General features: G+C 44.2%; 1 protein-coding gene across 2 annotated transcripts in view; it reads left to right on the forward strand.

The window, feature by feature from the left end:
- Positions 1 to 24,272, forward strand: part of Kiaa1958 (KIAA1958 ortholog) — a 136,043-nt gene extending 111,771 nt beyond the window's left edge. For both annotated transcript variants that reach the window (XM_052176571.1, XM_052176570.1), the window contains 2 exons: positions 3,476 to 3,648; positions 17,696 to 24,272. In XM_052176571.1, the coding sequence (XP_052032531.1) occupies positions 3,476 to 3,648; positions 17,696 to 18,502 (980 nt within the window). In that variant the 3' untranslated portion in view covers positions 18,503 to 24,272. The remainder of the gene's footprint in view (positions 1 to 3,475; positions 3,649 to 17,695) is intronic.
- The last annotated feature ends 811 nt before the right edge of the window (positions 24,273 to 25,083 follow it).

A 25,083-nucleotide genomic window follows, 5' to 3' on the forward strand; every position in this document is an offset into this window, starting at 1 on the left:
TAAGTTTTCCAGATGAACTGTCTGCTTTCTCATTGACTGGTCAGATAAACTCTAGAGTTTAGAGTTCCAGATGGTTGTGAGTGACAATGTGAATATTAAGAGTTGAATCCTGTGCCCACTGCAAAAACAAATGCTCTTAACTACTGATCCATCTCTTCCGCCCTCCTCATGTTGTTTTAAAGATCTTTGTGTCTGTTTAGTTGCTGAGTTGGCTTGTAGGTTTCTTTATTTGGTTCTGTTTTTATGGGAAAGTGAGACTGTCTTATAGAGTTATAGGTAGGCTGCAGGGATTGCTCTGTGGGTAAGAGCACTTTCCACCTTTACAAAGGGCCTGCGTTTGGTTCTTAGCCCCCACATCTGGTGACTGAGAACCTCCTGTAACTCCAGTTCTTGGGGAGCTGACACCCTCTTCTGGTGTCTGCACTATATACAACCACAAACATAAACATAGTTTAAAACTAAAAATAAATCTTGCAGAAGATGTCTGGGTGTGCTGGTGGTGAATGTACTTGGGAGGCAGAGGAGGGCAGGGAAAAAAAAAAAAAGAAAAGAGAGTAGTTAAAATATTTTGTCCCCTAAAGGTAGGATAATTTGCTAGTAAAATCCTTCTGATCCTGATGCTAGCTTTCAGAGTATTTTCCTATAGATCCACTTTCTGTAAGCTGTGGAAGACTGTTCTAACTTTATAAATTTTTCATAGATCCTAGCATGTTGTGTCTTCTTGGCATTTGTGCTTTCTACTTAAGTTTTAGGTCTGCTGGCCTCACGTTGTTCATGATCTTTCTTTGTAAGCTTTAGTGATAATTTTCATTTCTGGTGTAAACCCGTCTCTCTCCACTTTCCCTTGCTAGTATTTAAAATCCTGTCTTTTCTAGTTCATCTTGGCATTTCTTCTTTACTGTAGGTTTGCTGTTCCACTGCTTTCTGGTTTTGTCCTTCTGTCAACTTCTCTTAGTATAGTTCTGTGTTTCCTTTTTGGAATAGTTGGTAGTGTTTCTTCTCAGGTCTACACAGCCAGTGTTTATCAGTGTCTCTGACACACAGTAGCTGTGTCCTAGACCTGGGTCGAGCTGTACTGTCCTCCTCGTGGAGTCTGAAATGCCTTCTTGCCCCAGGAACTCTGTCTGTCCTCAGAAAGAAGATGGTATTTGTCATATGTGTATATATGGTGCTTATATATCTGTGTGTGGTTTTGAATATGTTCCCATTTCTTCCTGTGGCTCATCTTTGTGAAAGGATGTTCTGTGCTCTCAGTTATCTACATTTGTTGGGTTTTGTTTTTTTTTTGTTTTTTTAATTTTTTAACCTGTTTTGTGCTTTCATTGTGTTTGGGAGATCAGTAGGAGTGTAGGCCCTCTGCTGTTCATATGTATCTTGTCAAACACCAGTTTTATTTGTGTGCTCATGTGTTCAGATTCAAGACTAGGTTATTAGTAGTCACTGGTAGGAATTCAGGTTTTTTGTTTTTTTTTGAGGGTTCCCATTTGATACATTTGGACAGAACTCACTTTTGCTGATCTTTTGGAGGATCCAGGTTTGGTTCCCAGCACCCAGATAGTGACTGTTGTCCCTACTAAGTTATTGTCAATGAGATTGTGTCCCTACAATACCCAATACCATTGTTATCATGGCCAGTGTGTGCCATCAAACTCCAGTCTGGAGCCTGGATCTGCCAGTGGCTAGCTCCTGGCTTCAGCAGCACACTTCGTGCATAGTGACGGCTCTGTGCTATGCATCTGATGAGTGTATGAAGCTACTAAGATATCTGGTGCTATTTCTTGTCTGTAAACAGGTATAATTGTGTACTTGTTCACAAATTATACACCAGCTTTAAAAATCGGCACATAGTAGGCTTCCTTTGATGTTAATCTTATTAAAGTCCAGAATGTCCTGCAAGTTTTTAGCTCCATGGTGCTTCAGACAGCGCTGGTGCGTGCTCAGTGTTGTGCGTTCCTCTCAATACATGGACAGTAAAGCAGTTTGTGAGTTCCATGGTTGTGGGCAGGATCAAGTTGTCAAAAGTGACGTCAGGTTTTTAAGGAGCATAGAGACCATCACCATCAGAACACACACCTGAGGAAGAGAAGGCAGATGTGGAAACATGGAAAAGGGAGGGTCTCATGTGCAGACAGCTTCTAGAAGAAAGTCTGAAATCGCTGAGTGTGTTGAGGGGCTGGAGAGATGGCTCAGTGGTTAGAAGCACTGGCTGCTCTTCTAGAGGACCCGGTTCGATTCCCAGCATCCACATGATAGCTTATGTAGCTGCAGTCCTAGGGAATCTGATGCCCTTTTGTGGCCTCTATGGACAGCAGGCATGCATGCAGTGCAAAGAAACACCCATACACATTAAAATAATGAAGAGTGTTGATTGTGTGGCATACACACACAGAGATGAGAGCATGCATGTGTGCATGTGTGATGCTCCTGGGTGCCAGAGGATTCTGGGTCCCCAGGACAAGGGAGTTCGGTACAGAGAAGATCCTCTACGGGAGCCTTGAAAACCAAGGTGGGTGGGGTAGAGTGAACCAGCTCAGAGACTGCACTGGCTTTATCATTCTGCTGTCTGTCCAGGACCAAGCCAGACTGTTTGAATATACATTCCTCAGAGGGATGCTTGGTTTTACCAAGTATAATATAAGGAAAGGCCAGCTAGTGGTTATGGGTTTGGTTTTCTTTTTGGCACTTTAATCTGTCTTCCTTCTCATCTGAAGGTGAGCTTACAGAACTCTCTGTTCCGTAGCAGTGCTTCCATTTCACCTTCTACTTGGATTTGAAACTGGTCAGTGGTTTGTGTAAGCAAGGCTTACATCAGTCTACCCTCCCATGCATGCCTGTGTGCATGGCTTTAGGGTGTCAGTGTGTATATATCATTACTTGGGGGAAGAGACTGATAGGAATAAGCTAACTCCACTTAGTTCAGGGCCGCCCCTGGTGGCACCAAGTAACTTGAAGCTGTGTTAACAAAGAACAAGTATTCTTTGTGCACTGAAGGTGTCACAGAAGTCACTCTGTCTTCCTCCCTCCCATCTTTTTTTTAAAATCTCCCCTACTTCCTTTCTTCTCATCTTTTGCTACTGTTAGAAGAGATGCTAATTTTTTCTAGTAATAAGTTTAGAATTTTTTAGTATTAATTCCATCCTATTATTGAAATGTTTAGAACTGCATTAGCCAGGGCAGAATGATCAGGGTTAGATGCAAGGCATAGATTCTCATACGTGTAATCAGGAGGCAGGGTCTCATTGTATAGCCCTGTTTGTCCTGGAACTCACTATGTAGAGCAGGCTGGCCTTGTGGCCATAGAGATCTGCCTACCTCCTGAGCGCTGGAATTAGAGGTGTGCCCTACCACTGGAAATGGCTAGAAATTTCACGTCTTTACTGTCGTTTTGGAGTTCTGTGTTACTGAATATCACCCCAGCTGAAACTCACTAAAGAAGGGGGTGGGACATTAATGTCTCTGTTGTTTTTATTTCTAGCTTATTCTACTAAACTCAACAAATTTCCTGTGTTTAATATCAATGATGACTTGAATGGTCTATGTACCAGTGCAGTGAGCCCAAACACCACCAAAGCCACGAGGTACGCCCTAAACGTGTGGCGCTACTGGTGCATGACCAACGGGCTTAAAGACCACACGGACATCACCAAGGTAAGGGACGCTTGAGTTTGCTAATTCTTTTGGCTGGCTACACTGAGCTTCCGGGAGCCAGCCACTGTGCTAACTACTGTGGGGACCGTAGGTAAGGGGACATGAAATACAAAGAAAATTATCTACAGAACCAAGTAGAATTTAGAGAGTTTTAATGACTTGCATCTATTAAGATATTCAGGAGAATAAATCCAGCTGAGATTCCAGAAGAAGGTTGGAGCTGGTAGAATTAGAAGGCGGGAGGTCAGAAGAACAGATGCTGTGAGGAGGAATGTAGCAGCGACACGTGCTGCAGTCCGGCTATACCAAAGCACAGGGTATCGAGGACTCTCAAGTGACAAGCTAAGGGTCTTGGTTTTGGTTTGTTTTAGTTTATTTTGGATTTTTTGAGACAAGGTTTCTCTGTGTATCCCTGGCTATCCTGGAACTCACTCTGTAGACCAGGCTGACCTAAAACTCACAGAGATCTGCCTGACTCTACCTCCCAAGTGCTGGGATTAAAGGCGTGTGTCACCACTGCTACCGCCAAGCTCAGGGTCTTGTAAACACCGGGAAATCACTGAAGTCTCTAGGTTTTCCATACTACAGGATTCGGATTGTAAGAGCTATAAGTCTCTGGGGTCAGGCAGAAGGGACTTCACTAGAGTTTTTCAAGCAGGAAGGAACATAATTAAAATATTTTAGAGAGAATAATTGGAAGTTTTAGACAAAATAGTTATCTAGTGTCCTTGGTCCCCAATTCCTCTGTAAAATGAGCTCTGATAAACTCTTCCAATTTCAAGTATTTGAGATTTGTGAATAGCAGGGGAAGATTTAAACCATGGGGAGGTTGAATAGAAAAGACACTGTTCTGCCTCGAATGCAGTTCCTTTAAGCCAGGGTCCAGATGGATCTAGCCATTAAGTAGTTGGGATTGTGAGGTTTAAAATCGTGGAAATGATGAGCTGGAAGCAGAGATCTAAAGGTCTCACAGCTAGAGGCCATTAGTTGAAGCCTGGCGGCATGGAAGGAAGCTTTCCGAGTTTGGGCCATGTACTTAGAGAATCAATACAGTTGACTGGAAAACCTGGGTTGCTCCTTTTGGCAGCATGGTGCATTAGGTGGTGTGAGAGGCTTCTCTCTTACACATGAAGAAGTTAGGAAGCACCCAGGGGTGGGGGCAAAAGAAGGAAGGGAGGTGAAACTGGTAATGTCAAGGAGGGACAACAGGCGACTACAGGACCTTTAGCTAGGGGAAGAACCTCTGAGTTCCTAAAACGTTCTAGGCCAGGGGGCTGGTGAGATGGCTCGTTTGATAAGAGTGTCCGCCATGAGAGCATGAAGACCTGAGATCCCAGCATGCACACAGAGCCAGCCCGGCGGGTGCCCAGAGCCCAGTGGCCACTCACTGAGCTAATCTGGGAGATCCAAGTTCAGTGCGAGACCCTGCTTCAGAAAGTAAGATGGAGACACAATTCAGGAAGATGTCTACTTGCTACCTGTGGCCTCCACATGCATGCTGTACCTCATGTTTATGTACACACACAAACGCACACACGTCAGAGATGGGATTGATTGGCTGCATGGTAAACAGCAAGCTCTGGCTGCCACCAGAGTCATATGTTAATGAGCCTTTCAGGGAAACATCCAGAATGTAGGCACCAAGGGGTTTTGGCAAATTAAGATCAACTGAGTAGGCGCTTGCTCTAAGAACCAATGCCAAGGTCAGAGGGTGGCATTCCAGTAAGAGTGTCTGCCGCTCTTGCTGAGGACCCGAGTTCAGTTCCCAGCATGACAAAAGCCATCTGTAACCATCTGTTGCAGAGAATCTGGCACCTTTTTCTGACTCCCACAGGTAACCCATGCATCAGGTGGTGTACAGACATACATGTAGGCAAAACATCTATTCACATAAAATAAATGCCAAAGTTCATAGTGTCTGGCATTTAATGAAAAACCACCAAATATGCAAAAAACTAGAAACTATATCCCTTAAAGAATTAATCAAGTCTGTGTGGGTGGCAGTCACATCTAATCCTATCACCCATTGAGTCAGGCTAAGCTACATTTCAAGACTCTGTTTCCAAAAACAAAAAAATAAAAATAAACAAGAGGGAGAGGGGCTGTAGAGATGGCTCAGTGATTAAGAGCAGGCTCTGCACTTACAAAGGACCTGAGTTAAATTCCCGGCACATATAATTGGTTAACCCACTTGTAACTTGTTATTCCAGTTCTAGGGGCCAATGCTCTCCTCTAGACTCTGCAGACAGCTCCACTCACATGACTATATCCACACAGAGACACATATTGAAAATAAAATAAATATTTAAAGGACTCTCAAAAATAAGTAGAAGAAGCTGTACAACTATATCATAACCATGTTCTTACCCAGCGATAAAAAGAAACTTAAGAACAGCTAGAAGAAAAGGAAAGATTACAGAGAGTCAAAAGTAAGGCTGAATGATTGATTATTAGAAACTAGGCAGGGGCTGGTGAGATGGCTCAGTGGTTAAGAGCACTGACTGCTCTTCCAAAGGTCCTGAGTTCAAATCTCAGCAACCACATGATAGCTCACAACCATCCATAAAGAGGGCTGACGCCCTCTTCTGGTGTGTCTGAAGACAGCTATAGTGTACTTGCATATAATAAGAAATAAATCTTTAAAAAGGAAAAAAAGAAAGAAACCAGGCAGCTGGAAAGATATTGGGACAAACATCTTCATTATTGAAAGGAAAGTAATTTCAGTATCCACAGTGAAGATACATTGCAGAAGATGCAGTAATGACTGTTGAGATGAGGGAATTCAGCAGCAGTAGACACACACATGGCCTCCATCCAAAAGGGAGAGGCTACCATCTGGAAATGTGGTCCTTCACATAGGGGAGGGAAGTACCGGGGGAAGGCTACTGGGTAAACACATGGGTGCTTTAAATCTTCCCAAGGAATCTCATTGACTTTCTAAACAAAACAGTAACAAGATCAAATGGAACAATAAATAGGGAATTGATCCAGAAAAGAAGAAACTGGGCAAAACCAGTTCTGTATTAGCAGTCTGCAAGGCAGACAAGGGATGGTAACATTCATAACTAGCTGAAAGAAAACCTGCCCACCTAAAATTTTACACTGCCTCTCCTCCCTGCTGTCCTCCTGTCTTGTTCTTCCTCCCCACCCTCCTTTCTTCCTCCCCTCTCTTTCTCCCTGCCTCCCCCTCTTTCTCTGAAAAAAAAAAAAAAAAACTAGCCAGGTGGTGCACACCTTTAATCCCAGCACTTGGGCAGTAGAGGTAGGTATATCTCCAGCCTGGTCTACGGAATGAATCCCAGGACAGCCACTGTTGTTAGACAGAGAAATCCTGTCTCAAAAACCAAAAGAGAGAAGTAGAGACTGACAGAGACAGAGATACAGAGACTATATTTTATAACTGCAAAGACATCAGCAGACATGACAGTAGAAGAAGTCCCATCAACCAAGAAAGAAGTTCTCAGTGACAGAGTCTTGATTAGTATATTGACTTTTTAGTGTGTCCCTATCTGTGACGGAATTAAAGTACATTAGTTATAGATCACTAACTAAAGAGATCCTGATTCTGGGGAGTTATTAAATGACTTACAGATCAAGAAGAAACCACAAAGTATATTATAACATACCACGAACCAAATGAAAATTACATCACAGCTTAGAGTTTATAGAACGTGACTCCTGCTGGGGAATCAGGTAGGCTGCCTGCAGATCTTCACCTCTCCTGTTCCTTCAAGTGCAGTCTCCAGTCTCATCCCCAGGCCTGCAGCAGACCACCTGTTGTAGCCTCCCTTCCCCGTCTGCCCCCATCTCCAGTAGATCACACAGATCTTCCCCCCAACCTCTCTCACTCCCCCATTGCTTTATCCCAGCCCTCAATTCAGCAGACACTCAGGGAAGCTCTCTGAGAAGGTTAGCAGGTAGACTGGCTGTAGAGCTGCCCTCTCCCTCCACTCCTCCAAGTCTGCGTCTTGAGTTACAGCCCCAGCTCTGTAGCAGTGGCCTGCCTCATCTCTGCCCCCATCCCCAAGGGACTAAGCAGCTCCTGATTACCCCCTGGTTTCCTCCCTCCTGTGGACCCTTTTCCCCAGGCCATCTCCATTCCTAAGTGTCAGCTCCCAATACCCAGAAACATCTTACCTGGAAAACCAGTGGCCACACCTATCAGGACCCCAGAAGGATTTCCTCCCAGGCAACACACAGCCACCACACTCTCTTGAGAACCATCTTAGGGCAACAGAAACCAAGGAACAAAACAACCACCCCACACAAAGACAAGACCAGATATCAGCACCTAGAATTATAATCTTCCTCAAATGCCTAGACACCAGGGTAAAAACACAGACGATCTGCGACAGTATGTCTCTACTAGAGCCCAGCACCCTACCTATCACAGCATGCCCCAGAGTGTTTCAGCATAGCACAAGAAAAAGAGTATAAAATAGCCTTAAAACCATGATCGAGCTCCTTAAAGAGGAATTAATAATCCCCTTAAAGAAATCAACGAAAGCACAAACCATGGAAGGAAATGAATAAAACAGTTCTGACCTGAAAGTGGAAATAAAATCAATAAAGAAAGCCCAAACTGAGGGAAGTCTGTAAGTGAAAAATTCAGGGACTAGAACAGTAACATCAGAGACAAGCCTCAGCAACAGAATACAAGAGATGGAAGAGAGAATCTCGGGCATTGAAGACAAAATAGGAGAAATGGATATCCCACCCCATCCTCAAAAAAGATACATCTAGCCGGGCGGTGGTGGCGCACGCCTGTAATCCCAGCACTCTGGGAGGCAGAGGCAGGCGGATTTCTGAGTTCGAGGCCAGCCTGGTCTACAGAGTGAGTTCCAGGACAGCCAGGGCTACACAGAGAAACCCTGTCTCGAAAAAACCAAATCAAAAAAAAAAAAAAAAAAAATCTAAAAACTGGCACAAAACATCCAGGAAACTCTGGGACACTATTGAAAAGACCAAGTCTAAGAATAATAGGAATAAAGGAAGGAGAAAATTCCCAGGTTAAAGGCACAGAAAGTATTTTCAACAAAATCATAGAAGAAAGTTTGCCTAGCCTAAAGAAGGAGATGCCTATCATAGTACAAGAAGCATAGAGAACACCAGATAGATCAGACCAGAGAAGAGAATCCTGTCAGCACATAACAATCAAAACACCAAAGGTACAGGGCAAAGAGCAGGAGACACTGCAAGGGAGAAGCGAGAAGGACTATCTAAAGGCAGACTCTTAGAGTTACACCCGACTTCTTGATGTTCCGCAGACTCTAAGAGACCATAGCAAATGAACCTAAGGAGCAATCTGACGTAGCCATTTTACCATACAGAATAGATTTCAAACCAATACTAATCAGCAGAGATAGGGAAGGACCTACATACTCATCAAAGAAAAAATCCACCAAGAGACACCAAGACATTACAATTCTTAACATCTATGCTCCAAACAGAAGGGCAATCAAGTTTGAACAAGAAATGCTGCTACAGCTTAAATCACATATTGACTCTCATACACTGATAGTGGGAGACGTTGGTACTCCAGTCTAACCAATATATATGTCATCCAGACAAACACAAAGAAATGCTTACAGAGCATTTCACCCAAACACAAAATAATATATCTTCTTTTCAACACCGCACATAACTTTCTCCAAAACTGATCACATACTCGGGCACAAAGCAATTCTCAACAAATACAAAATAATGGAAACAACACCCTGCAGCCTATCTGACCACCACTTACTAAAGCTGGGTATCAACAACAGCAGAGACAACAGAAAGCTTACAAACTCAGAGGAACTGAACAACTTGCTACTGAATGGAAACTGGGCCAAGACAGAAATCAAGGAAGAAACAAAAGAATTTCTAGAACTGAATGAAAATGAATACACACCATGCCCAAACTTATGAGACACAGTGATCTCCACATTGGTTCCAAGAGGCAAGTTCATGGCTCTAAGTGCCTACAGTAAAGAGAGCTCATACTAGTAACTTGACAGCACAACTAACGCTCTAGAACAAAAAGGAGAAATCACACCCAAAAATAGTAGATGGCAAGAAATCATGAAACCCAGGGCTGAAATCAATAAAAGTGAAATGATCAAACAAAAACAATCAATGAGGCAAATTGGTCATTTGAGGAAATAAGGTTGGCAAACTTTTATCCAAATTAATTGAAAGATGGAAAGGGAATATCCAAATAAAATTAGAAATGAAAAGAGGGACATAACAGTAGATACCATGGAAATCCAGAAAATCCATGAGGACATACATTAAAAATGTGTATGCTGCTAAATTGGAAAATCTAAGAGAAATGGATGAGGGAGGGAATACAGGGAGAGACAACTAAAATTAAGGATCATTCAAGGGATGGTATGGAAATCTAATACAGTAGAAACTTCTTAAAATTTATACATATATGAAGGCAATCTGAATGAAATTGCCAAATAATGAGGGGGTCAGGGCCACAGTTGGACATTTCTTTTCACCAAATGAAGCCTCTAGTACTGAGACTGGCTTACATCTAATTGAGTTTTTTGTCCCTAGACAACCCAAGCTGTTGCCAAGACTATAGGTTGTTTTCCACAAACTGTCAGCAAAACCTCATTGCTGAAAACAACACCTATACAACTCATTGAACATGGAGAAGTTGACCTAGTACCTATATATAGACTTTTACCCCTACATTCTAACTCCTTCAGGATAGGAAGTTACTCTGCAAGACACACACTCACACACACACACACACACACACCAAGTCAGTCACAAGCCCTTTAATTCACAATGCTATCCTGCCTGCATGCTAATACAATGGTAGCTCAAAGTTTGTGGGAGTGACCGTCCAATATCTGATTTGACATAAGGCCTACTCCACAAGATGGAACCTTTACTGACATCACTTAGATGGCCAAGAATCAGAGACTAGACAGCTCAGGGACCTAGGGTAAGACCAAATACTCCCATTCTGAAAACAACAATAATAACAACAACAAAGGTAACACTAAAATGACTCCTAATGATATTCTGCTGTACACAGAGCTAAGTGCTTTGCTCAGCCATCTGCCGAGATGCTGAATGGAAAGTCCTGCAGCAGGCGGGAATACATACAGAGCTACACCCAGGCATTACACAGAGAGGGAGAGACCTTGGAACACTCCATCCTAAATAGGTACCCCTCAGATCCTCCCCTCAGAGGTCGGGGAACCCCACCGAAGAGGCAGAAAGGGCGTAAGAGCCAGAGAGGGTGGATACCAAAGAGCCAGGTCCTCTAACTCAACATGAGCAAAGCTCGCTCAGAGACAGCGGCATGCGCAGTCAGAGCCAGGTCCCACATTTAGGCCTGGCTTCCAGTTCAGTGTTTGTATGGAATTCCTGAGTGTGTGAATGAGTGAGTCTGTGATTCTTGGTCTTCCTGTGGGCGTTTCCTTCTGTTTGTCTTGTCCAACTCCGATGTGTTATTTTTTGTTTTATTATATTTTATTATTAACCCTTGTTAATAATAAGGGTTTATTTCCTAAAGAGACAGAAGCGGGTAGATCTGGAGAGGAGGGGAGGTAGGGAAGGACTGAGAGGACTGGAAAGGGGAGCCATAACCAGATACGTTTTGTGAGAAAACACCCATCTTAAAGCAAAGGAATCAGCTTAAGGTATGTAAATAGTTTAATTGCATCTCTCAAGTATGTGGCTAATGTTTGATGGGGTGAGTCTGTGGCTATAGACCATTAAGAGAGCTGAGTGTGGTCACTTGCTCTCACAGCATTTTCTGAGTCCTTCGCCCCATAGGCTCATTGAGAAAGAATATAAATCAGTTAAGCATCAACTTTAATTTTCAGCACTCTGAACTCTGAGGGTTATTCCTGGTTTACATATGAAAAGAATTAGTCTTGAGAAGACTTAATTTTGAGAAGAGTTCATTCTTTTACCTAATCTGGAAGTTTCTTTTTAAAAATAATTTATATTATTTGAGGCTTTTATACCTAAGACCACTGCCTTTCCTCCCTCGGTAGGCTGTATACAATCTTCTGGCACTATGGAGACTAGCCAGTGGGCAAGAGGTTTTCTGGTCAGTCTTAAACGTATTTCTTTATGTCTGGCAACTAAGGTGTGTGGTGACTTCAGCTGTGTGTCCTTATCACATTATAATGGGCACCAAAGGATGTGGACTGTAGCCATGTTGCCTCTGGACCTGGGACTGTGCTGACCAGTAACTCATAGATGCACTATTCGTGGGCCTGCCCCCCAGATTTTTTATAATAAGCCAGGTATTCTTAAATAATAAGCCAGGTAGTGGTGGCACACACCTTTGATCCCACCACTCAGGAGGCAGAGGCAGATGGAACCCTGAGTTTGAGACCAGCCTGGTCTGCCAAGGAATTTCAAGATGGCCAGGACAACACAGAGAAACCATGTGTCAACCCCCACCCCCACAAACAAACAAATTTAAATAATAGAAGGTATGTGTGTGTGTGTGTGTACATATATGTATATATAATCAAATATGGAGGGGTTAAAAAATGCCACAAAAGCAGTATTTATAGGAAAAATATAGGTTAACTCTAAATGTTTATGTTATGGAATATAATACAAATATAAAAGCTGTAAATCAATCAATAAATATGATATTGAAATAACTTAAAAAGCAGTTCTATGTTGGGCCTGGAGGCACCCGTGTAGTTTCAGCACTCCGGGAGACAGAGACAGGGGGATTGCAGCAAGCTCAGGGTCAGCCTCAGCCGCATAGTGGGCTCCAGCCTTCCCAGGCCTCCTTCACCCTGCTCCCCCCCCCAACAAAACAAAACAAATTAAAAAAAAAAAAAAAAAAAAAAAAACAGTTTTAGACTCAGATGACAAGACCGGAAGACTTTCTGGAACAGTAAGGTTTGTGGTGACCCATGCCTTTGCTGCCACATAGTGGAGACAGAGGCAGGATGATTGTGAGTTCAAGAACAGCCTGGAGTTTATAGTGAGACACTGTCTCTTTTTTTTTTTTTTTTTAAGAAGAAAAGGAGTTAAGATTAAAGACTATAAAAGAATATAAAATGCCAAACGCAGTAATAAGGGGCATATTACTACCAACCTTATGAAAAAACAGAAAGGATTCTGTGAACAACCATGTGCCAGACAGCGGAACATAGATAAGAAGAACCAATTCCTAGAAGGATTTGAAAGAAACAACAGCAAGAAAAACTACCTTCTATAGCTTCCTTTGCCCCGAGTCAGTTCCCCGTCTTAACCTCGTAGGTTGACTCCCCGTGCTGCACTGCTCAGTGTCACGGACAGGGACACAGCTGCAGCCCTTTCCTGTGCCATCTCCCACCAGCAAACTTGCTGCTCTTCTGCCTAAAATGCCTTTTCTTCTGTGCGCATATTCGGAAACCTTCTATGTGGTCTCACACAGAGAGCCCAGACCTAAACTCTGTCCTCCCATCACCTGGGTCCAGTGGCCTTTGCATTTGTATTACGGTTCTGTGTTAGTTATTTCGCTGTGACCAATCCCACACAAGAAGCTACTTGATGGAGGAAATGGTGAGAGGCTTCTCATTTACAACTGAGTGACTCCACCCCCTTTTTCCCCCTATTTCCCCTGCCTTCACTTCCTGAGTGCTGACACCACAACAATGTGCCACTACTTCTGGTATATGTGGTGCTGTGTTGCAGGAAATACTAAAATAAAGCCACCAAGTCCCTATGCTCCCTCCACGTACTCTCTGTCCGCCAACTCTCCAGTGGGGCCACAGCGCCCGAGTTCCCTGCACTGCCACGCCAGCCCCAAGCAACTTCGTGGTCATGCGGTCAGCGGCCAACAGCCAGCAACCCGGTAGAAACAAACGCTAGAAGTTTATAATTAACAAGTCAGATTTATGTATCAATACATTGTCAATTCACAAGATGCCCACACAGTAACTTCAGAGCCAGTTGATAATAATACAAGTTGCCCACCCATATCAGACAAGTTATCCCAATATTCTATTCCTATAAGATATTCATAACTACCTGTGGCTATTTAAAACCACGCGTGATTGGGATCTTCCTGTCCATCTGTTTCCATCTTGGCTTTTCTCCTCTCCTCTGAGTCACTCTCTGTTCCTACAACTCTTTGCTCCGCCTTCTTTTTCCCTGTCCAATCACAGGCCTCCTGCTGCACTAATATTTTAATGTAAATGGACAGGGGAAATCCTACCACCTTGCTGGGGACAGAACCCAGAGCTTCTGCATGCTAGGCAAATAATAGACCTATTAGTAATAGATCAATTGATTGCCTGCATGCTAGGCAAATAATCAACCTATTCCATTCCCAGTCCTCCTGTCCCCCTTTTGACTCAGTCCTGGCCCCCAAGATTGGTGCTGTCTACAAAGACCTAGGAGCACCTACACTAGTGCCCCGGAGTGTCTTACTCCAGCTGAGGAAGAAGGTTAGCCCCTGTGCTCTCCAGTGAGTGAGCTTCTGAAGGCCTGCCTGCTGCCTCACGTGGTCCGGAAGCTCCTTAAGGCGGGAGCTGGGCCCAGCACCGACAAGAAGCCTGAGTGGATGGTGGCCGCCTGTGAGCTGTCCATGACTTAATCTACGTATCAGGAGCACCCCACACACGTAGATACACAAGATTTCTCTCAGTTTCCACAACATACTACATGCTTCTAAATAAAATCACAGTAAGGCAGGTCCAGAAACATCTACCCACAGAGTGTATTGCTCGCAACAGAAGAAGCAGTTCATTCTGGCCTGTGCCCAGACTGGTTTGCTTGTCAAATATTTCACATTACTAAGTTGTCTAGTCTCTTTAAAAAACATTGCAAAAGTAATTTTACTTCCACTATTGAGAGTCAACTCACCGTGTCATATGGGTAAAGGCTGGCAGTACCTTATAAACTTGGCTTCTGTCATGTAAGGATGGCTGTGACTAACAGCTGTTAGCTAGCAAGGCATGGTGACACACGTAAGCTCAGCATTCTGAACCACAGAACCACCTGGAGGAAGTATTTGCTTCTTTTTTCTTTTTTTTAACACGGCCTTACCGTGTAGCCCTCACTGACCTGTGCTACCTGCTGTGTACACCAGGCTGGCCTTGAATTCAAAGGGGGCTGCCTCCACAGTGTTGGGATTAAGGGCATGTGTCACCACGTCCAGTCATTTATTTGAGTTTTTTAAATTGTAGTAAAGTATACATAATATAAAAGCGAACGCCGGGCAGTGGTGACACACGCCTGTAATCCCAGCACTCTGGGAGGCAGAGGCAGATGGATTTCTGAGTTCGAGGCCAGCCTGGTCTACAGAGTGAGTTGCAGGACAGCCAGGGCTATACAGAGAAACCCTGTCTCAGAGGGAAAAAAAAAAAAAAACAAATCCAAAAATAAAAAAAAAAAGTCAACACTTGAACTATTTTTAGTGTAATTTTTTCTACTTTTTTGAGATTTCACTCTCATCCCCCTGCAACTCCTGTCGTGTTCCAACTCCATCTCAAATTCATGACCTCTTCTCTAATTATTGTTTTATTTGTGTGTGTGTGTGATGTGTTTATATTAGGAAACTCTATGTGGTCTCACTAAATTGACTCAGATTTTGCACCTTTCTTTCACACACACACATACACGTGCATGTATATTGCACACACATACATGACTTGCTGAGTCCATTTAGTGTGGCATCTATGTGCATGTGTTTAGGACTGACACATGGACCTAGCTTGGAGCTCATCCAGAGCAGACTGATTGTCCCTCTCTCTGCAGCCATTAGTTGCCTGTAGCTCTTCTTCTGGGGGTGGGACCTTGTAGGATTTCTCCCATCCACATTGGCAAGACATCTGGCATCACTATGGAGGACTCCTTTAGATGACCATTCATGTGAGATTTCCTGAGTACAGCTTCATGGTCCTATACAGAAGATACTACTTCTCTCACAACAGGCGTCCTGGCCTCCGGCTCTAGAATCCTCCCCTCGCCCTCTTCCGTGATGTTCCCAGAGCCTAAAGGGTAGAGATCACAGTGTAGATGTGTCACCTGGGGCTGGCAACCCCACAGGCAGCTCTCACATTTTATTTGTGGGTTTCTGTGACAGTCTTCATCTGCTGCAAAGAGAAGCTGTTTTGATAAAGGATGAGAGATACGCTTGCTTAGCTGTGGCTATAAGGATAAGTATGCAGACTGGTTAGAAATTGCACTGGTTTAGGAAAGTCACAGTAGTAGGTTCTCTGTGGGGTCCATGACCTCACCAGCCATGGGTCCTCAGCTAGGTTTACAACAGTAGGCATAGCCTCTCCATTGAGCTGCCATTAACTCCAGTCAGAGGCTCTTGATTCTTCAGCAGATAGGAGTGCCAGTGCTGCACCCTTCAGATGCTTTGCCTTGATGGTTGGTGTTTAGGGCGCCCCTTCGCGGCACTTCTTATGCTCATAGTGTTCTGCAGACCATCACTTTTATTCATTCCCGGGATGTTTTTTCATCCTTCCAAATGGAAACTTTATACTCACTAAATAATATAATACAGCTCTCCTTTCCTCTTTGCCCAGCCCTGGCAACTGCTGTCCTGCCATCTGCCTGTAGGTTCTGCAGATTAGGAGACTCTTCACTGTCCCTTGTTCTCTGTGTCTGAAGTGGGGAAGGTGACTTTTGTTTAGCATAACATTTCAAGATTTCTTTTTATTGCTGAAGAAAGTATCATACAGATATATGTGCCTCATTTTGTTTGTTTACTTACCTATTGGTGGACATTTAGGTTTTTCCACACTTTGGTCATTATGGAAAACACTACAGTAAAACTTTACACGTCATTTTGTTGTTTGGGCATCCGCTGTCAATCCTTGGGGGTATATGGCTTAGATTGAGGGAACGGCGGTTTCCAACGCAACTGCATCATTTTCCATTCCCATAAAGGCGTATGAGTGTTCCCGGTCCCTTACAGCCCAACCCACATTTGTTGTCATCTCTTTTCTTTTTCCTAACTCGAGTCATCCTACCTGGACAGAGGACAGTTCCATTCGGTTTTCATTCCCCTGTGCCAGAGAAAAAGCATGCACACTAAACAAAATAAAATCATTCAGACTATGTAGATTTTCAGACTAATACCCAAGAAGCATGCAGTGTTCTTTCCTGGTCTTTCTTTCCTTCATTTTATGTTGGCCTTCTTGTTTCTAATGTTCTGAAGCCCCTCTGTGCTTTTCTCTTCCTCTCTGACTTGACAGGACATTGTTAACTTGAAAGGTCTTTTCAAAGGTTTCCCCTTCGTCCTTTATTAATTTAGACTTATATTTTTATTGGCTCATTTTACTATTTCTGAATTTGATTTACTTTTCTAGCTTTTTGGGCATATAATCAGTTTGCTTATTGAGAATTTGTTTTCTAACAAATTATTCTAGTTTATGTTATTAGAGAATATTTAATGATAATATTAAAATAATAGAATATATTTATATCTAATTGTAGTTTAGTCAAATTTTGTTTTAAATTGAATTTTTCATGGATAATACTTTTGCAATGATTTATTTTTGCCAGTTGGGGGTGACACACCTTTAATCCCAGCACAGGAAGGCAGAGCAGGCAGATCTCTGAGTTCAAGGACGACCTGGTCTACAGAACAAGTTCTGATACAGCCAGAGCTACACAGAGAAACCTCGTATGTGTGTGTGTGTGTGTGTGTGTGTGTGTGTGTGTGCGCGCACGCGCGCGATGTCTGTCTGTACATATGTGTGTATGTGTGCATGTATGTATGTATGTGTGTGTGTGTGCGTGTATGTATGTATGTACTTGAGACAGGTTAGTAAGGGTGTGTATTCATTGCTGTTTACAAACCCTTGGAAGCTCTGGTCCACGTCCACCATAAGCATTTCTTGTGCACTTTGAGACAGTGACTACCTACATACTGTATTTTACAGATGAAACCTAGATCTTCCAGTTTGAAATTTTCACTGCTTCTCTACTATACTTCATGAAGGGTTTGGTCCTCTAGAGGTCAAGAAACCATCCTCTCCATAGTTGAGCCCTGAGTGAGGATTGGGGGAGGGGCAGCTGTCCGGGTGTCCTCCGATGTATAACCTCAGTGTTTGTCTCACTTGAGATCCCTGCAGTGAAGCTGAACGAGCTGCTTGAGAACTTCTACGTCACTGTCAAGAAGAGTGACGGCTCAGACTTCCTGGCTACCTCACTCCATGCCATCCGCCGCGGCCTGGACCGCATCCTGAAGAACGCAGGTGTGGGCTTCTCCATCACCAGCAGCACCTTCAGCTCTTCCACCAAGAAACTCAAGGAGAAGCTGTGGGTCCTGAGCAAGGCAGGGATGTCAGGGGCCCGTTCTCGCAATATCGTCTACTTCTCCCTTTCTGATGAGGAAGAGATGTGGCAGGCAGGGTGCCTGGGGGATGACAGCCCAATTACTCTCCTGTCCACGGTGGTCAAGTACAACAGCCAGTATCTGAACATGCGGACACTGCAGGAGCATGCGGATCTGATGTACGGTGACATCGAGCTGCTCAAAGATCCACAAAACCAGCCCTACTTTGCTAGGACAGACAGCGTGAAGCGGGAGAGCCGGAGCGGCTCAAGCAGAGTGTGCCATGGGAAGATCTACCACGAGCACTCCAGGGGGCACAAGCAGTGTCCCTACTGCCTCCTCTACAAGTACATGTACATTCACCGGCCTCCCACGCAAATGGAGGCCAAGTCTCCCTTCTACCTTACAGCACGGAAGGAGGCCACGGACATGGGCAGTGTGTGGTATGAAGAGCAGAGAATGGGCTTACGGTCTCTCCGGGGAATTGTCCCCAATTTAGCCAGGAAGGTCAAGCTGGAAAACTGTGAGAACTTCACCTTTGTCTCCTTCACTCAGGTCTCCAGGCGACTTGGCTCCTACAGCTGCTGCCAGTGAGCCTTCAGGGCCAGCCTCGGTCCTGCTTACCTACATGGCCGAGGCCAGGCGGCAGCAGGGGGCCTGACGCCACCGCCACCGCCACCATCACCGAGGCTGATGTCTTCGCTCTGTGATCCAGCCGGCCTCCACTACTACAGCAGGCCATTCCTCAGACTCGAGATTCACTTTTACATGAAAGTAGATGACAGAATAATTTGGATGTTTTATCTAAATGTGTGACACCTTGTTAAATCATAGACTATAACACAATATAAAATTACTATATACAAGAGTGAAGAAATTCATTTTATCTAGTGCCTTTTTAGCACAGGTTTTCTTGAAAAAGAAAAAAAAGGAAAAAAATGTTTTGAGTAGTTACTTAAAAAATATCCCAGTAGCCCGGTAGCTTTAGAATGGTATAGAATTATATACACTTTGTTGGGTTTTGGTTTTTTTAATTTTTATTTTTCTCTACATAGGGACCTAGAGCAGGAGAGGCGGACATAGAGCAAACTTGCACTCAGCGCCCTTTGTGGTTTGTTGGTGGAGACTCTGCCAGGGCAGCGGTCTAGGCTGCTCGCTGGGACAAAAGATACATTTTTGCTGTGCTGTCCACAGAGGCAGTGTGGTGACAGGAAGATCAGTTCTCTGGAAGGGTGTGTAGGAGACACCGTGTGCAGTGGACTCAGCGGTGTCACGGTGAGGAGTTCTAGTTAGCGGAGGGTGGACTTGGAAAGCCCCTGCGACCCAGATGTGAAAACCTCCTGAAGCAGAAGTGCCTGCGTCTGTCCGTTCTCCTTTGAGAACGATTGCTGTTTGAACTTTCTTTTGTTTGTTTTGTTGGTTAATCTGCTTTTTACATCTCGGATTTACATCTCACAGTTGTGTTGGCAGGAGTCCCTGGGCCTGCGAGGCTAGCAGCATGCTTAACTAGGAGAATCAACAGAGTAAGCCGCAAGGAAAACACTCCCAGGGCGCTTTAAGGACCCTAGGTTGGCACTGTGCTAGGGACACTGACTTAGGCAGCCTGCCAGGAAAGCACGCCCAGCACAGGGACATGTTACTGGCTTGGAGTGTCACAGCAGGTCATCCATGCATTCAAAAGTCATTTCACATTAATAAAAGTCAACCTGACCATGTGTTACTTAAAAAGCAGACTTTTCTAGCAACTACTGTGAATTCATGTTTTTAAAAAGGAGCCCAAAGAGTGCTAATGGATAGTAGTAATTTCTACTCTATTTTCTATCCCAGGAAAGACTGCGTTAATTGTACCATTATGTTGTTGTGTATGCTTTCTAATCACAAATTAAAATCCCAATGCACATTCATATTGCACAAGTCTTTAAATTAGTTATTTCTTTTTCAAAGCATTGTTTTAGTACTTACTTAAAACCATTGTTTTAAAGTCTCTCACTAGTCACTGAAGTATGTGACTCTGCCAGAGAAGACTCAGCCAGTGCTGCCTTAAGGTCTCATGTTGTTCCCTTTCTAGTGACTACATGCCTATAGTTCTGTGTACTAGGTACTTCCCTGGGTGGTGATGAGCTTCAGTATCTCCCTCTGTGTGTAAATACCAGGTAATTGATATCCAGCATTCTTACTCAACTCCGTGTCTTGGTCTGCAGTGGTTTCCAATTGTGATTTTAGATTTCTCTTTAGAAGAGATAGACGAGCCAGGTGGGGTGGCACACACCTTTAATCCCAGTACTTGGGATGCTGAGGCAGGTGGATCTCTATTAAGGCCAGCCTTGTCTACAGAGCTAGTGCTCAGACAGCCAGGGCTACACAGAGAAATCCTGACTGGGTGAGGGGTGAGGGGGTTGTTGGGAAGAAGAAGAGAGAGACATGACAGCAGGTCAGTCTTCTTTAGTTTGCTAAACACCCAGAGGGTATTTTGTCTGTGGAAAGCAGAGTCATTTTGTCAGTTCTGCGTGGAAGATGGAGACATGACTTGTGCGGCCAAGCTGCAGAGCCTGAGTCTCAAGTAACGACCACTCCAGTTTTATTTTAAATAGCTTCAACATGCTGCCATTAGGTATGCTGGGATTGTTGTGATGTTTCCAGAAGTAGCAATAACCAAGCTATTCATCTTCCTGTTAACTGTAACTTAACGTATCACCTATTTGATACATTGTAAATTCTCAGAATTCAGAAGTGAACAATTATACTAGAAACTCAGGGGTCAGATCTTCACTTACACCTGGTGGGATGAGGTTCTGAGTTAGGCCCTCTCAGCTCCTGGGAGTAACACACGTGCTTCAAGGACTATCACACACTGTGTATAGCTTTGTTACTTGTGCAGATGTGTGCATGTGAAACACACTTTCAATCAATGTGGGTTAGCTGGGCGAGCCCGCTGGCACGGCAGAGTAACTGTCTGTGTGGGAGGCCGTGCTGTGGAGGCCAGAGAGCTTGTGGCTGAGGTTCAAGTGAGGCAGTGAGTCTGTCTTCCCAGTCAGCTCTACCGGCTCCACAGAAGGGATGCAGCAAGCGACAGCTGTGTCCGCTCCCCTCGGGCTTCCGTGCTCCACAACTGGCATGGTTATCAAGCTCTTTAAGCTTGAGCTGGGGCAGCAGCTCAGTGGCAGAATGTTTGCCTCGCATGTGTGGGGCCAGGGTTCCATTCCCAGCACTAAAGAAAGAAAGAATTCCCCTAGTTAACCTAGACGCACGCTGCCTCGGAGCCCTGCGTCTGTGTTCTGAGAGGACCCCTACTCCTTGGGTGAGACCCTTCCACAACACCTTTTGTATTGCTCTAAAAGGAGGTGAGTTAGGTATGTTGGCACACACCTGCAATCTCAGCACTCAGGAGACTGAGGCAGGGGATTGACTACGAGTCCAGGGCCAACCTAGGCTACCCAGTAAGTTTTAAGCCATCTTGGGCTACAGAATGAGACTCTATCCCAAAACAGTTGAATTAATTAATTAGCGGGCTAGAGACGGCTCAGCCATTAAGAGCATTGGCTGTTCTTCAGAGGACTTAGGTTCCATTCTTGACGCCCACATGGCAGTCAGGCTGGTGCAGGAGATCCCACTGGACACAAAGAGGCTGGCATCCAGCTGTATCTTAGCCATGCAATGAGCTTTCTGTCTTTTGAATTAAAAATGTTAGTGACGTGTCACATGTTTCCTCCATGCCGAGACTCTGTTCCTTACATTTGTAAACTTGAAGAGGAAACCAAACCTCATAATGTGGTCTGGTGAGCACACCCATGCCTGTGAATTCTACCTCCAACACAACCAAGCCCAATACCTCACTCAAGCAAAAAACGAAAGAAGGAAGACCAGAGGAGTCCTCGGAGGCTAAAGTTTTTCCATTGTTTTCTGTGTTTTAAAACATACTGTATCTAACCAAAGCTGTAAAAGAAATGTTCTCTCTGGTCGAGTGGCATGGGCCCCTTCCCTTGGATTCTGTTCTCCTTTGTCAGCTCAGACCCATAAACGGTGTTTGAAAAAATGTGAAACTCTATTACTTTTTATATTAATTCATCTTATTAAAAGCATAAAGCATCTCAGCATGTTCATAGACACGCTCATTAAGATCTGAACAAGATGGTATTTATGTGGAACCTGAGATGTCCTGACAGACCCTGGGCGCTCCTTCACGTTCTCTTGGCAACTCCTGCTGGCACCACCCTCGGCCCCGCTGGGGGATCACGAGTCACACTGCTGGTCTAGAATTTCTCAGTATACTGGCATGCCTTCTTGAGAGATATTTTTTTTCTAATTTTCAAGTTTCACAGTTTCTAAAGTTAATTTGTTATCTTTAGACAGCAATGCTATTTTTGTTGGTTGAAGCTGACGGTGGCCATGTTGTTACCTCTCAAATGAACAAAATGGTTGCATCTCACCCTATCAGGTATCCATGACTTCATTGCTTTTATGAGGCATTGTTTACTCTTTAAAAAAAGAGAGGGTGAGCTTCCTTTATGCATGGATAGATGCAAACTAGTAAGACCTCAAGGAAGCTGGCCGATTTGCCCTAGACCTCTGCTGTAGTCTGAACTAAGGCTGAATCTGTTATGTCCGGTTTAAGTAATTTCACGTCTAAACAAAAATTTAATTCTTTGTCAAAAGGAAAAAACATTGTGTTGCTTAAGCTATGTTCCTAAGGTGACCCTTGTGTTTGTCTATATAAGTGAGTCCATTCAAGCCGACCGAGGCTGTGCACACCTGGAACCTCTTAGGATCTGAGTTGGGGGATTGCAAGTTCAAGGCTAGACTGAGCTACGCAGCTAGCGCTTGTCTCAAGTAAATAAATAAAACATAAACTGAAGCAGAATGGCGGTGACTAGCTACCCCTCCTCTCTGAGAGGCCCGGAGGAGGAGCATGAGGACTAGCCTTGAAATCCCTAGGCATGATTCAAGCCATGTTTGACGGCTACCCACAGTAGTGTGAGTGCGTCTGGTCTGTGCCTGCCGTCCTGGAGGTTTTCCTCCAGTCGCTCTTCACAGTCACGTTGTTCCATTTAACCCAAGTTCCTCCTCATTCAGCTAGCGCAGCTTATATGGAGATACTTAGGAGCACCCCGCCCCCAAGGAGAAAGTGTCTAATGTGTTGGTAAGTACACACCTTCGGTACTCACACTGACTACAGAGCTGCCTCCTCCCCCACTGTAAGGGGAAATAACTCCTAAGCCTCATTGGATGAGGCTGATAGCTACTTACTACTGCATCCACTCAGTTTCCACATGAAGACCCCAGCCTGACCAGCACTTGGAAGGACGGCCCTGGCTGCCTTGTTCCCTTAACCCTCACAACAGCTCTGCAGAGTGTGTCGAAGTAATCCCATGTCAAGCAACCAAGACTCACTTACTTCCCAAGTTCTTACAGAGAAAGCAAACCAACACCACAGCTTGATTCCAAATCTCACGCTCAGTTCATTAGGGAAACAAAACCTGCCTCCTTTAGGCTCGCTGAAGCCCATTTGACGTTGAAAAAGTTTGTTTTACAAGTTTTAGCCAGACGTGGTGGCACTCGCATGTGATCCCAGCAGCTGGGGGCAGAGGCAGGAGGATCAGGTGTTTGACATCCTTGACTACATAAACTAGCTTGGGCTACTTAAGATCCTGCCTGAAGAAATAATTTAAGAACTAACGAGCCAGGGTCCGGTTGCAGAATCAGGCCTGAGAAATGAGTCCGCCAGAGCATAGCTGGGAAGATTGGGACTTACACATTTATAGCACATTAGCTGACTGTGGGGAAACCGTGAACACTGCTTGATCGCTGCCCCGCCCCAGATGTCTCCTGATGCAGACTAGCTCCCAAGCCAGAGGTGCTGTAGTCATCTACCTGATGCTACACCGTGAAGGGAGGATTCTAGAGCTCACCTCTGCCAATCTACATCCCCATCCAGCCCAAGACCCCTGCTAACTAGGAAGTGGAAGGGACACACAGACACTGGTGCACTACTAGAATGAACAGTCATGGCTGGACAGCAGTAAGGCAAATTTTAAGACTTCCTGGATGATGTTGGTTTAGAGAGTGGGAACGCCAGGAAGTAGGAGGGTGCATCAGTCAAGCGCCCCGGGATTTCATGTAGTCACTGGCTAGAACTTACACAGTCCTCTTGCCTCAGATTCCATGTCTAACCAAGAGCATGGAATAATTGTCATAATTGTAAGAACACAGTCTGCTTCTATGTGATGCTATCTTGCTTGCTAATCATGCTAATGTTATCTTAAAGGGTTGGGAGAGAAAGGCGGCAGAGTGGGATGGAAACTGGGATGGATCAGGAAAAAGGGCTCTAAAGAAAGTGACAACAGTAGTAGGTTGAAACCTGTATGGGTTTCAGAAAAGAACAATACTGAGCCTTAGAAGCAGCAATTATGTGATGGACAAATGAGTTTTTTCTACTTAAAAAGTTTTTAATGAAGATAATTGGACATGAAAAACAACAGTAGCTTGAGTTTCCTTTTCATGGAAAGACTATATAGAGAAACAAGACTTTCCTGAACGAGTGAGTATCTGTGTTTATAACGTTTGAAAAGGCTTGGTATATTCCAGTTTCTCCCCCCGCCACCCCTTCTCTCTCTCACACACACACACTAAAATAAAATAAAATAAAAATAAAATGTGATTGAAACAAGTACCTAACACTTCTGGCAAAAATATCAAAGCATTTCAGAGAGTGAAAGATCCTTGGGATCCTTCAGACATCCAACGGAGGCAGCAAGCTGTCCCTAAGGAGACAGCAGTGACTGCTTCCGCTCCTCTGCAGCACCAAGTGCTGAGAAACAGTAGGATTTTAAAGAAAGTTATTTGTTATGATGAAGTCCAGCTACCCTGCAGCTTACAAAACCTCATCTAAAATAAATAAGTCTAATTTCAGTGTCTGTGGAGTGATAAACGTTAGGTTTATCCACTAGAGGAGAGAGGATGAGGGCATGCATCTGAAAACGCCCGAGTCCTCTCCACTGTGCTGCTGTGTAAGGTGTGTCTAAAGGTAAATACGGTGCTACCGGAGTGAGCTTTTATTACTGAAATAACCCATGGCAATTAGAAATAATAAAAAAAAAACCCAGATACAATTTTTCAAATAAAATCTAAATTATTTTAGACTTTTCCGACTGACAGTTAAAGCACGCTTGTGGAAGAGA

This window comes from Apodemus sylvaticus, chromosome 3 (assembly GCF_947179515.1).
Source record: "Apodemus sylvaticus chromosome 3, mApoSyl1.1, whole genome shotgun sequence".
Lineage (NCBI taxonomy): Eukaryota > Metazoa > Chordata > Mammalia > Rodentia > Muridae > Apodemus > Apodemus sylvaticus.